The 14,397-nt window shown below is 40.5% G+C and overlaps 2 protein-coding genes across 2 annotated transcripts in view; one reads left to right on the plus strand and one right to left on the minus strand.

The window, feature by feature from the left end:
- Positions 1–7,348, plus strand: part of bach2b (BACH transcriptional regulator 2b) — a 95,301-nt gene extending 87,953 nt beyond the window's left edge. The window contains exon 5 of the mRNA XM_076755992.1: positions 435–7,348. Within this exon, the coding sequence (XP_076612107.1) occupies positions 435–920 (486 nt within the window). The 3' untranslated portion in view covers positions 921–7,348. The remainder of the gene's footprint in view (positions 1–434) is intronic.
- A 1,103-nt stretch (positions 7,349–8,451) lies between these two features.
- On the minus strand, positions 8,452–12,387 carry gja10b (gap junction protein alpha 10 b). Its single transcript, XM_076755993.1, has 3 exons — positions 12,279–12,387; positions 10,766–12,196; positions 8,452–9,018 (listed from the first exon to the last, which is right to left on the minus strand). Exons 2-3 carry the CDS (start codon positions 12,173–12,175, stop codon positions 8,980–8,982), a joined length of 1,449 nt encoding a protein of 482 aa, XP_076612108.1. The 5' UTR covers positions 12,176–12,196; positions 12,279–12,387; the 3' UTR covers positions 8,452–8,979.
- Positions 12,388–14,397: the final 2,010 nt, after the last annotated feature.

A 14,397-nucleotide genomic window follows, 5' to 3' on the forward strand; every position in this document is an offset into this window, starting at 1 on the left:
GAAAGCAAAGCATGTATGTAGAATAAGAGAAAATGTATGAATAGGAACATCTTGGAAGCCGAATGGTTGTGACGCATGCCACATGGCAGCACAGCACCTGTAATGTTGCAGGTTCAATTCCAGCCTCTCTGCCTTTGCTGTCTAATACAGGCCAAAAAAAGTCATCTTTAAAAAACATAAATGTGTCGAGGAAAGAAAAATAAAGATGAGAAAGTATGAGTAAGTGTTGTTCTAACAGTTTTGGAAGGCACTGACAAATGATGACATCCTGACTGTAAGGTCATGAGGTCTGGGCACTGTTGGAAGGAATAGTTGAGTGGGAACTTTTCTGCTGCTTACAGTCAAAATCTGCCTGACAAACTGCACTTTTAAAAATGAGTCATATTCTGTGTGTGTCTGTGTGTGTGTGTGTGTGCATGCGTGCATGCGTGCAGGTGTGTGAGAAGGAGAAGTTGCTGACGGAGAGGAACCAGCTGAAGGCGTGTATGGGGGAGCTGTGGGAGAACTTCTCCTGCCTGTCACAGGAGGTGTGCAGGGACGTCCAGCTGAGCCCAGAGCAGGTCCAGTCTTTACACCACTACTGCCCCGTGCTGCGGCCCGCCAACTCCACTGCCAGCAACAACGCTGCGCCCAGCCCCGCCGCCAACACCACCACCACCAGCATCGACCTCACCACCCACTCGGGCTCGGCCACACCAGAGCCCAGCTTCCACGGGTCGCCCGGCCCCTCAGAGAGCGAGCCCGACTCGGCCGTTAGAAATGGGGCAGACAGAGATATGGACGGCCACGACACCAGCTTGTACACAAAGTCAGGCCTGTCCATGGAAAAATCCAACCAGACGGTAACAGTTGATTTTTGCCAGGAAATGACTGAGAAATGTACAACTGATGAGCAGCCGAGGAAGGACTGTACTAAGTAATGGTGGTTCTCTGTGTTGTTGTTTTGATTTTTTTTTTTTTATTATTATTTAATTTACTCTTCTGACAAACCCTCTCTTGGGGTTGTTGAGACGGTCAGCCTCCGCCAGTGTTCACTGAAAAACAAGCTTTGTTTGTATTTATGTCTTTTTTGTGCTGTTTTTTCTCTTTTTTTTTTTTTTTTTTTTTTTTTGGAACGGTTGACACTAAAGTTGTCTTAACAGCAGCAATACTGTTCTCCAGGTATTCTCCTCTTACCATGACAGAGTGGGAACTTCTCACCAAACCCTTACAATGGTGCTATACTCGCCCCGGCAGCAACCTCCACAGTGGAGACTCTGTTCTTCATGTGTCACACATCACAACTCAAAGTTGAACCTCATCGGACCTAAACAGAAGCTCTCTTTGTCTCTCTGTGTACCAACAGTATCTCTGTTCCTGCCTTTTTCTCTCTCACATTTGCTCTTCTCTTTTTCCCACTCTGTCTCTATCAATCTTCTCTACCTCTCTCTGTCTCACGGTCTCTCTTTCTCTTTGTCTGTGGTTCTTCTCTTGCTATATCTCAGTGGCCCTTTTCGTCACAGCAATTCAAACTCAGGAAAAAAAAAAAAATCCTCTGAATGTTCAAACTAATTCATGAAAAATGAGAATACAGCTTCTGTCCACGAGGAAGTTGCGATGCAGTTAGACTGTAAAATGTTCATATGCAAAAATGTCTTCAAGCGTCTCGCATTTGTATTTCTGTACAGGAGAACTTTGTACAGGCTGTAACCGAAAACATTCCTCCTTTGCCTTCCTCAGCACTGAATTGAAAGGAAAAAAAAAAAAGTCTTTGCAGGCGGTTAAATGGCTATTTTTACTTCCCACTCATCAGCAATACCATTGTATTTGGATGTTGTAATGGTGACTTTCAAGTGCTTGTTTGGCAGAAATGTATATAGTATGGAGCATGATGACTGTAACAGTGATTTTGTACAGGTAGAGGCTTAGATGTTTCGTTTTCACCGGGGTTATATCAAGCACCTTTTTGTTAAGGGAAAAATACTTTTGCTTTGCTGTTTCCTGTCCTGCCTAACGAATACTCCCCATCAGGGAGGGTGTTCTTATACTCAGGAAATCAGCTTGATACACATGTAGACACACACATACAGTACATACAGACACAAATGCGTCAACACACACGCGTAGAATTTTGAGCCCCATGCATGTATAAAAGTTTGACATACAGGACGTGTTATGAAACGCGTGGCTCAGGCCAGCTCCTCTCCACCTTTGACTCCTCTTTAAATGTGAAAAAAGAGTTCTGCCTTGTGTTTTTTAGGAGGAAATCTTACTTCTTATCAGTATTTAAAGATGCTGTGTGTGTACACTCTTGCAGATGTGCTTTGGGTTTCTTCAGTGTTGCTGTTTGATGTTCGGAGAGAGAACAAAGGGCGCAGCTACCATTCAAGTGACAGATACTTTCATTTCTTTCCAAATGGTCCTGAATAAAATAAAACACCTATTGACAAAAAGAAAGAAAGAAATTGACTTAATTCAGGCACTTTGTTTCTGGCCCCAAGCGCTCAGAGCCATTTAGCACTTCCATGAGGGTCTTTTGCCTTTGTTTCAGACCCCTTGAAAGTCTGAGACTGGAGCACTTAAATTGGCACTTCTTTGTTAATATGATTAAATGAAAATACAATTAAAAATATCTCTATGAAGAAGACGCATCTGAAACCCAAACATGAAAGGAAGCTAATGTTTTAGAATAAGATTATTCACACCTTATATTTGTATTTCTTTAGGAATTGAATAAGCTAATTCAGATTTTATTTGACGTGAAAACGGTGTATGTGTTGTCCAAATGATTAAGTAACAATCATATAAGATAGTAACATGTTTGCCCTAATTGTGCATTTGTTTGAACATCCTACTTTGTGATGTGAATGCATGCTACCTATAGCTATAAGCCTAGTTAGTTTGTCTAGCTTCTGTTTGCCTCGTAAGTTCTCTCTGGAGCAGTCTGCTTTGAAATATTTTTTCAATTTCTATGTATAAACAAGCTGAATTATCTCAACCCTCACTAGAGGTCGGCTTCATGCGCAGGCAGGGCCGCACTCCAGAACAGAGGTTGATTTCAATTGGAATGTGCAGCTTGATCAATGCTCTTTAAAGCCCCAATCCAAACTGGCCCTCCCTGTTAGTTTAACGTTATACGGCTAGCTGCCGTTTACTGTCCTTACTCTTAGACAAATCTGCAGTACTTGCATTCAAAATGCAAACCCTTTGTGATTAAAAAAAAAAAAAGCTAAACAACTGTTTTTCCCCATCCGTGATATCTGCCCACACTCTCCTCTAATGTCTGAGGTCTGTAACTTTGCAGTGATCTCTGCCAGCTAAAAAACATTCTTCAGCTTTCACCGTCTTGCTACAAACTGCTCCTCTGTGGAGCTGGTGACATTCAACAGTGAAGGTGTTCACCTCGTGGGAAATGGTGTTTGTTAAAGGCCGCTCTTAAATCTGCCTTCCTTATCTGTGCTGACATGAACCACACAGCAGCCCGTTAACCTTGGTTATGTTGTAGGGCTGGATTTTTACTAGTTCACGTCACCACAAAGGTCATTTTATTCCATGCATCCTCATGTGAGCAAAAAGGAAATCTAAAACATTCATATAGGATTGATTCTGCTCATACACACACATACAGTAAAAAGGCTTTTTGACGTGTCAGATTCAAGAGTACTGAAACCCAAAAAGAATCTTTTTTGAGCTTTAGTCTCATTCACACAGATAAATAAAACCTCTAAATCCTATTCTGGGGTTAAAACTTAAATTGGTCCCCCTTTTGGAAATTTAACCACTGCTACATATCTACACACCTTTTGATGACATCATACCATGATTTCAAGGTAATCTGACGTACATGTCCACACAATGTTTATACCCCTGACTATTGACGGCAGGTTCAGCCCTCTGTCTCCGTCTACACAGTGAAAGCTGAACTTTTGGATTGTGTTCAAAGAAAAGCCAACCTACTAAACAGTGGCATGTGGTTGATGTGCAGCCCTTAATGAACTCCATTTACTTTGTTAAAATCACAAACGCCTAACAGAAAATGTTGCAGTAAATAGTAATTTACCTTAGAATATGGATAGTAAGGCTCAGATAGCCACATATAGCAGGTCGAGTGGTGGCACTAATAAGCTAACCTTGCAATTAATCAGACGCACAGAGACACACTGCTCCCCCACCCAAAGACGGGGGATTTTTTGAAATGTGCGTATTATGCAGAACAGACTGACGCATAATGTTTCATCACCATTTCACATTATTTTGAAGCTAGAAAAAAAAAATCATTTCTTAAAATCTATGTGAGTATTTTTTTTGGTCCAGAAAAAAAAAAAAGAAATGTAGGATTGGGGCTTTAAAGTTTGGAAGAAATGTTTTGAAGTCCTCCCCCACATTTTAAATGATGTAAATTTTAGATGTAGTTTAAAATGATCTCACATGTGTTATACAGCCGAGCAGACTAAGTGTATTTTCTAAACCCGTCTTTAAAATTGTTAAAAGACTGGTCCCTACTTTGTAGAGTACATAGGCCCATACACACACAAACACATGCACACATGCACACATATTCATACAATACACACACAGTAAATACATTGTGGCACAGCCTGAGTGTGGCGCAGTAATGGTTCAGCCCTTTTTCCTATTTGTGCCCTTTTCATTCTTGTACACATACTTATTGAAGCAGAACAGTATTTACCAGTGCAGATTCTACCAGATTCAAGCTTCTTCGTCACACAAGCTTCTTTTCTGCGAACAGTATGCAACTCATTTTCTATTCATGTACTTTTTCATTTGCTTGATCTTAAATTGGGGAAGCCTGGCGTTGCATTAGAGAGCACCAACTCTGACTTTATGTTTTTCTGACGGAGAATATGAATTCATGACGTTCGTGTTGTAGCAAAACTATTGCAACAAAGGCCCCTCAATTTGTTTTCAGATGTCCTAAAAATATGATCATATGATGATTCTTGCATAGGAGAATTTCTGTTATACCTATTAAATGTTGATAATTCATCTTAACAAACCTTTAGATTTATAGATATAGAGCTGTAAGATAAAGATGTGACAGGACAAACAGAGGCCCCTGAAGCACCCTTTCCAGTCAGAAAAGCTCTTTGTCCAGACCTCTAAGTTCTTTGAGTCTTGCTGCATGCTCCAACACCGACTGTTGTTAACAGTCAGCATCTACAACAGGTCTGCTGTTGTTTAAGGGGTCAGTTCAATCAAATGACAAGAATAATAAAGCTAAAATTCTCACTTACCTCGTGCGGCATCTAGTGCTCCAAATAAATTAGTTTGTATTGGTTAGAAACTCCAGGCTTGACATTTCTGCCTACACTCTAATACAATGGAGGAATATCATATGTGGTGCTTACATCATTGAAAAGTGAGATTTAAACAAAATTCAACACCTCTCTGCAGAATTAGTGTCCAGCTGCTCTGGATAATCAGTTTGTCTTTTTTTTTTTTTCTTTTTTTTTTTTTTTGATAGTTCCATTGAAAACTTAAATGAATTCAACAAAGTCCATTCACTTCCATTCAGTTGGGGTGGTGGCAGAAATCTCAGACAATCTCAAAACTTTGTCAAATGAAACCAAAACTGGCATTAGTGACTGACATTATTGTCTGTCAGTCTGTTTTGGTCATTTGGGTGAACTGATCCTTTTGTGTCTCAGGGTGCCAAACATTTGAACCTGCTCTCTATATGACTCTGAAGCAGACTTCCCTTCCTTTCTTTTTTTTTTTTTTCCTCGCTTTGTTTGGCAGTCAAATAAAACACCCCTTAATTAATATGTTAATATTTTTTAAAGCTGCATTAATGGATGTTTGGGAGCTGCAGAATGAAGAAGATATAAACATCACATTTAATGCCTTACAAATGAGCAAACAGTTGCCAGTTTACACAAAGAGCAGGCAGAGGTCATTCATTTGGAGAGGTGTTTGTGTCCACCTGGTAAATGTGTCCTTGTTTTGTCTTAAAAATATCAGTCTCTTTAGCTGCTATAGCCTCCACTTTGTACGCCAGCCAGTAGCTAATTTTGTATGGGCATTTAGTACACAATGCGATTTTTAAAGCTTTTTGCTAAAACGAGACTGATGACAGCTGAATTTTGCTGGTTATAAAACCAAAACCCAAACAAAATATTTCTCAGCTGGTTCGTCACTATGAGCGACACCTGTCGCAACACAAATAGTCATCTGATCCATTGATCATAGAAAAATCTTGATTAGTGCAGCTTTAAAAATGATGTATGAATAATTCTATGCATAGAGAACGCCTAAAATAAATGGAAGAATTTGATACCTTATGAAATGAGGAATCCTCCAGGTCACTTTGTGCAGGCCAAACCCTTTTTTGGTTGTGGCCACTATAGCAGACCGATTTAAGTGAACAACTTTGCTTACGCTGTAACTGTAATGGAACGCTCGTACCTTTTTGCTGTGGATTTGTCTTGTTAAACTTTTTTTTTTGTTGCTGCTTCTCTGAAACAAACACTGGCTTGTCAACTCCAAAGGTTGTTCTATAAAAGAATATGAACAAAAATCATGCCTTTCTCACAGACTCCTCAACGTTATTGAAAAAGAAAAAAATCTGTTATCCTGGTTGAAAGCGCAGGCTGAGATCATTGAGTAAAATATAAAAATGGAAAATGTTTACAAATAGGTGTCATGTCATGTTTGATTTTTGCCATGTAAAATTAATGCTTGGTTCAATTGGACTGGTTCTTGGTGTCGTGTAAAGAGACAAAGAATGAGTTTCCTCACCTTGTGTTTAATCTAATGTTTGGGATGGGTCAGCATTACATGGATACAAGTGCACCTCCGATATTTGCCTTAGAACTTGCAGAGGCCATCGTTCACATTCAAGTGAAGTGAGTGTATGCAGGGGCCTGGGCCCCCATCCCCGAGTCACCAGTGCGGACTTTCTCACACTTATCTACCTGTGAAATCCTTCATACCTCTCATAACTGGTCAATGACTGTATCAGCAAACTGCATCAGGTGTTTTTTCTACATGCTTTTTACACAGATTATATGGATTATTGTATTAGTAGATTTTGGTGCATCATTTTTAATGTAATAGCTCTTAAACTTGTAGTTCAAGTTGTTGTTTTTTTCTTTCATTTTTCTAGATGATTGTTTTGTGTTAATATTGTCAATTTGAAATAGCTGTTATTTGCTTATTCTCTACTAAGAGTTCTTACCTTTATAATTTTTAAATGCTACATGACCCTAATTAATTAAAATGACTTAATAACCATTGTAAATACGGTATTGTGCAAACCCCATTTTCATTCATTTCAATTGCTAGTGTTCTACAAATTACTTTTTTTGTCTAGACACCATTTCTCTTTATGAAATAAAGAAACGTGCATATCATGGCTCGTGTTTTGTGGATGTTTTGTGAGCATGACAAAATGTTGGTCAGTTTCATTCATTGATCTTTGTGGGACACAACAATCTGCAAACACAACACTGACATACAACCTTACAAAGTCTGAAATCATATGAAGTTGAATGTGTTCACGAACAGTTGCTTAACCCATCCAACAAACACAGACCATTATTTGTCATTCCTTTGGAGTCATGTTTGTGTCCACCTGAGTAATGCGAGCCTAAAATGTATCCTCTGCTTAGCTCAGTTTTTCTCTCCACTATCAGAAGAGAACACTAAAAGAAAAATGTGACTCCTTGGCTGCTAAATGTTCCACTATGTTCACCAGCTAGTCATTAACTTCAATCTACTGTAGAACATTTTCACTCAAAGCAGTGAAACTGAACCAAAAGAGTAAAGCTGCAGGCTGTCACATTACACATAGTCATTCGACCAATTGTTCCTATGAAAATATTGTTTAGTACAGTTGTAAGCTGTTTTTAATTTTCACCACTTTATTTGTCTTATGATGGGGCCCTGTATCAAAATCCAATTTCATCATTTGACATTGTGCATATATGATGCATATTTGTAAACTAATTGACAAGCAGCAGGATTTGACTCGTGGGTTCTGTCTGGGACTGATAGTAACATATAGCTGACATGTTTGGTCTGCCATGTCCACTGTAACTGAAGAGTATTAAAAGCAACATAAGTAACATAAGTGTATAAAATCAAGTGACAAATCCTTTTAGTAGAGTGAGTATAATAATCTGCTCATTTGTTTTCAATTATGCTCATGTATATGTAGAGTTTTTGAGGCAGGGGCTATGAATAGACTATGAATATTCACAGGAAATCCTGTGATAATCTGGGCAGAATAGCTGTTGAGATATTCTGCTGTGGACAGTATTGGACAGAGGCTGGCCAACCGGCTGACATCACCATCCTTAGGGATCAGCAGTAGCTGGTAAAGCTAAGCTTCATTTGAACAATTCTAAACAGCATAGCACTCAGACAAAACAGTTTGGTCCTGCTGAAGAGGGAAAAAGATTTAATAGAAAAAAATCTCACAAGATAATAGAAACATTCACAATAAAAGCTTAAATTTGTCAGATATCTTCCTAAACAATGTTAGGCTACTCTCAGTCAAAACAAAATGTTGAAATTTCAGAGCCCTTTGTTCTTAAGCTCATTCTGTATGAATCACAAAAACTGGTTTAGAGAGTTCTCTCATCTTTTCTGTGGTTGCCAATTCCACAATCTTGATTACAATCTTCAGTCAAACATCAATGCAACAAGGTTTTGGTCTCATTTTATGAGCTGTCACATATGCTTTGAGCCAAACATAACTTCGATTCAGATTTGATTCATGGTCTTGAAAAACTCTCCACCACTCATAATAGAATGAAATCAGATGCAGGAGATATTACTTGCACAGTACATGAAGCATGAAGCTTCCTTTGTGGGATGTCATATTTGAACTGGTTCTTGTTCAAGCACAATACATACTGTCTAAACATGCTGTGAAAACATAAAGTTGAGAGACAGGATGAGTTTCGCTTTGCGATCAGGATGCCTTTAGAACTCCCACGTGCCTCTATCTTAGTCCCAAAATGGTCATTTTACAATTTACTTTTTCATAATTGAAGACAGCTCCAGAATCATGCTCTGAAAGACAAAAAGAAGTGTGGAAAGTTCATGGTTATTATTCACATCACAAACACAAACCCACTTCAGCTTCAGCAGCTGAAAATCTTGTTTCTTCTGACTGTTGGTGGTTAAACTTCTCACGTTGCTGCAGCAATGTACAATTGCACTTCATGGTATGTCAGTACACTGTGACATCACTGGTGGGTGTGGTTTCAGGTATGATGGAACACACTTCTGACCACACCCAACCACACCCAGGTGTGGTCAAAGGTACAAAAAAAAATAAATAAATAAAAAAAAAAAAAAAAATAATAATAATAATAATAATAAAAGCTTTCAACCAGATAGGGCAGTGAATATGGAAGCTTTACAATGCCTGAATAAAACTAAATCAAGCAAAGAAAGAAAGTAACATGCAATACATATTCATTCATTCATCTTCTTTACCCGCGCATCCCATTTCGGGGTTGCGGGGGGCTGGAGCCTATCCCAGCTAGCAATGGGCGAGAGGCGGGGTACACCCTGAACCGGTCGCCACACACACAGACAACTCACACACTCACACCTATGGACAATTTCAGACACCAATGAACCTAACGAGCATGTTTTTGGTCTGTGGGAGGAAGCCGGAGTGCCCGGAGAGAACCCACGCATGCACGGGAAGAACATGCAAACTTCACACAGAAAGGCCCTGCCCGACCCCGGGTTCGAACCAGCAACCTTCTTGCTGTGAGGCACGCGCACTACCTGCTGCGCCACCGTGCTGCCCGCAATACATATTGTTATATGTATTTGGGTTTTTTTCTGTATGAATTTAATGTCATAATTAAATTAAAAACACACTAAAATAAGAGGAATCCCTCTTGGAGATATTCCTATATTTCTCATTTTACACACCGGGGCCCAAAATACACACATGCATTGAATTTCCTCAAATCGTGGCTGGTGCCTTTATTTACCACAGCTGCAGTGGCTACCAGACATTTATTTGAAGCAGGCTTGTATAACAGGCCTTTATTTCCAGTTCAAATGTAGTCATCTTGTGGCATATTTGCATTACTACAAAATACAGTTTTGCTGAAACATTACCACACATACACCCACAGTGACTGAAATAGGCAACAATACTTGAGTAATCCAGAACAACAAGGTGTTGAAAACTGCATGATTATTTTGTTGATTTATTAAAGTGATGGAAATGTACATTAGGTTAGTTGGCATGCACAGACCTGGCCAAGGAGGTAAAGATGAACTGGCACCTCTCTGACTACTGGTCCGTGCTTGATTCAGACTAATCACCCTTCAGTTCTCAGGGCAAGTCCAACAGACTGAGCTACTGCCATCAATTAGTGTCAGCCATTCCCCATCCATTTTTAATAACTAAATGCAGTTTTTTGTGACACAAATTGTCTATGCCACATTAAAATCAAATTACAACACAGAAAGCAAAGTGAAGAGATGTGTTGTATTTGTTGTACTGAATGCAAAACACTATTATTAGAATTCATGTGGAGGTGCAAGGCATCTTGATCTTTTCTGAAATGGAGACATGCCAAAATTAAAACCATCAACTGTCCAGTCACAGCCTGGAGTCTTAGTGTTACTGACACAAGCTGATGGCAGCCATATGTGAAAAGGAAATACATATGATTTACTTTTATTTTTGGCATTGTAAGTCTCCCACACTGTGACACTCTACTACTTAATTTTTACGTGTCAGATAACCTAGAGTGACATTTGTGCTTTGTTGACTTTCTGTACTCACCATGGACATCCTCCTTCCACTGGCTGGAGGCGGTGGGGTCACCATTGGACTCTCTCCCTGGTTGAGGTGCTGGGCCTCCATGTCTGTTCCACTCTGAGAATCCATGCTGTCAGATGGAGAGGCCAGCTTGCCCTCTGACAGTCCTCTAGACATAAAACTGCATTTCCTGGTTGTGGGGTAGTGGTCACTCTCAGGAGAATCACTCATGTCACTGAGCTCCTTACAGACACTCACTCTGCTCTGCTTCCTCTGCGGGTTTCTCAAGACTGCTGGGCTCTCCATATGGCTGGCCATCATTGTGGGTCGAGGTCCTGTGTGCTGTGGCTGGATCGAGCCATGAGGTCCATTTGACTCACCGCTGCTGCATGAGGGCTTCCTGTTGTCCAAGGTGTAGCGCCGGTCCACAGCCCCCAGCTGCTGTAGACCATGGATGTCTTGACTTAGCAGGTATGTCTCCACAGGCTCTTTGTTGAAGCTGTTTGACCCCTCCTGATTCTGTGGGGCCATCAGGGTCAGATTCAAAGGCAAAGTCTCCCCACGGGGATCGGACATGACAGAGCACTTCTTCTGTGTTAGCTGGATCAACCTCTGGGGTGAGGAGTTAGTGAGCACACAAACCTGCTGGACCATGGAGTTTTTCTTTGACCTGTACACACTGTCATCATCTCCATATTTGTATCCATACAGGCTCTGTTTGATCTTCTTCACCCCTAGATGAAAAATCTCCAGGAGGTTGAGGAATAAAGAAACCCCAGCAATGACCAGCATGAAAACCATGAAAATGTTCTTCTCTGTTGGCCGTGATACATAACAATCAACACTGTTAGGGCAAGGCAACCTCTCACATTTATACAGAGGAGACAATCCAATGCCGTACAGAGCACACTGACCTATGATGAAACCTACCTCCACCACAGATCTTGTTAAGATATGGAAAACATATGTGCGCAGCAATGAGCCTCTTAGGGGAGCTTTCCTCACTTTCTTCTGTTCATCTAGTTTCCTGAGCTCTCGCTCAATTCTCTTATGGTCCTCCTGGACAGGGTCTGTCCCCTCCAGTTCAGCTTTCAGACAGGCTTTCTTCCTGTGCCTCTCCTTCTCAAGGGTCCTCAAGCGGTACAATGCATGCCCCATGTAGACAAGGGATGGAGAGGACACAAAGATGATCTGCAGGACCCAGTAGCGAATGAGGGAGATGGGGAAAGCCTGGTCATAGCAGACATTCTTGCAGCCTGGTTGCTCTGTGTTGCAAACAAACTCACTCTGCTCGTCATCCCAGACGTCCTCCGCCGCAACACCAAGCACAAGCATCCGGAAAATGAAGAGGATGGTGAGCCAGATCTTCCCCACAATGGTGGAATGAATGTGAACCTCTTCTAAAATACTCCCCAATAAGTTCCAATCCCCCATTTTCTGTCACATTATTATTATCTGTCAATGAATAAAGAAACATGTGAGTAGATGTAGTTTTTTTTTATAGAAAGTTAGGAATGCAATTGCAGGTTGTACTTACATGTTTTCTAGGGTCCTTGTCTCATGTGCTTCAGCATAAAGCCTCTATAAACGAGCAGATTAATTTGTGGAGACATTGGGTCTCATTTACCATCCCTTGAAGAGAGACGAGACCCCACTGTGCAGTGTAGCTGACACTATTTCAATGGTGTTGCAAACTAGGGCTCTAGTTTGAAGTCATTGATCCACCACATGGCCCTATAACGCCCTGAGGTTAGTTTCATCCTGTCACTTTTAACAGGGCACTACACTGGGAATTGCACCAACTCAGATGTCAATACACAGCCATGTACAATGTGTTCAACTTTCTTGCTGACAAAGTACAATAGTGTGCACTAGTGTGCTTTCAACCTTGTGGCAACAGTCTGTTTGTCCCTTTCGTGTTTCAATATGGTTGGCTCCTCAAAGAAATGGTTTTCCCACTTAGAGCATTCCTGGCCTGCTTAGAGCACAGACTTCAGTCCCATCCTTCAGCATGAAATGGAGCACAGACTGTGAGTCAGGCGTTATCAAACAACATCAGCCATCAAACAACATGAGTTCTGAGTTCCAGGTTAGATTGTGATGGAGGGAATAAAAGTAAGTTTTCAGTCTTAATTTCATGATTTCAACTGAACATGCTCCCCAAACATGTAATGGAAGGCTATTCCTGAGGTAAGGGGCATGATAGGTAAATGCTCTGAAGCCAATGTTTTGTGAAATGAAGGAATGACCAGGAGACCAGCATCAAGAGAGCCAAGAGAGTGTGTCGGTGTATCTGGTATAATAAACTCAGACAAGTCAGGTGCAAATCCGTTCAAGGCCTTCAAGGTTGAAAGAACCTGAAAATCAGTTATAGCTTGCAACCAAACTAGCCAAGAGTGGCCAGAGTGGGTGTTGTATGATCAAATTTTCCAGCTATTGTCAAGATTTTTGTTAAGATTGTCTAGTCGCAGCATTCTGAACAAGCTGATGACTCAGCGAAAAGGGCATTCCAATAATCAAGTCTGGAAGTGCTTGGACAATACTTTGAAATGAAAAAATGATGCTGTCTTGGCAAAAGCCTTGTTATGAGACTGGAATGTTAGACGAGAATCAAAAATCACTCCAAGGTTTTTGATTTCGTGCTGGGGTGGCACGAAGTATGCACGCGCACACACACACACACAGAGTTCAGAATAGCATGAATTTACTACTTCTGAATTTACCATCTGCTTTGATTACTACGTACATTCCATTCAGTTTAAGGGTTTTTTTTAAGAGCGTAGGACCAAAGACAGATCCCTGAGGGACACCAAACTTTACTTCAGAAAATACAGAGACTGTGCAAGTATTATTGTAACTTACACATTGAATTCTATTTGATGAATACGCTGCTCCAAGCAGCTTGTCAGCATGCTGTGGTTCACAGTATCAAAAGCTGCACTGAAGTCAAGAAGCAGCAACAATAATGTCAAGACAGAATCAATAGTAATTAGTAGATTGCTGACTAGGCTGGTCAAAGCAGCTTCAATAGAATGAATTGGATCAGAGGCCTGGTTGAAATTTATCAAAAAGACTATGTGATAAGTGGGCATTACGTTGTTCAGTGACAGCTTTTTCATGTAATTTTGATATAACAGGAACATTGGAAGGGAATTGGTCTGTTATTGTTGAATTTGCAGATCAATTTTTAGGTTTAAGCAGCTGTTTAATAATGGCAGTTTTAGAAGCTGAGGGGGCAGAGGCCACGGAAAGCGACTTATTGATATTAACAAAATAGGACTATTCCTTAAAAAGATTACATGGTCCATGGTCTAATATGAGAAACTGTGAAACAGTGCAGTTGGTCCGAGTCACAGTGCCTGCATCCATCAAGGCAATGAAGAGTTTACAATCTCCACCCTGAGAAGAGTGTGACCAGTGAAAAAACTATGTAATAAGTTTATAGAATACAGTGTATTATTAGATTAAGCCAGTGGTTTTTGTACTACAAGGCCTTATAAACAGTATCAACTTGGGGCCACACGTTTCAGATGTTGATGACTTGTTAGCAGTTCTACCAAAAGTGACTTCCCCTGAACTTCTCACATGGTTACATGGAATTAACTGTTTAATGCTCAAAGAGGTAAAATAATAATAATAAAATAATAATCACAAAA

Source organism: Chaetodon auriga, chromosome 18, assembly GCF_051107435.1.
Source record: "Chaetodon auriga isolate fChaAug3 chromosome 18, fChaAug3.hap1, whole genome shotgun sequence".
Lineage (NCBI taxonomy): Eukaryota > Metazoa > Chordata > Actinopteri > Chaetodontiformes > Chaetodontidae > Chaetodon > Chaetodon auriga.

Bases quoted from the DNA above. Each gene is read 5' to 3' on its own strand.
- gja10b (XM_076755993.1), bottom strand. From the start codon at position 12,175: ATGGGGGATTGGAACTTATTGGGGAGTATTTTAGAAGAGGTTCACATT. The intron at 9,019-10,765 runs GTGAGTACAGAA...TTTGTCTTTCAG, and splicing joins GTGGAAGGAGGATGTCCATG to AGCATGATTCTGGAGCTGTC.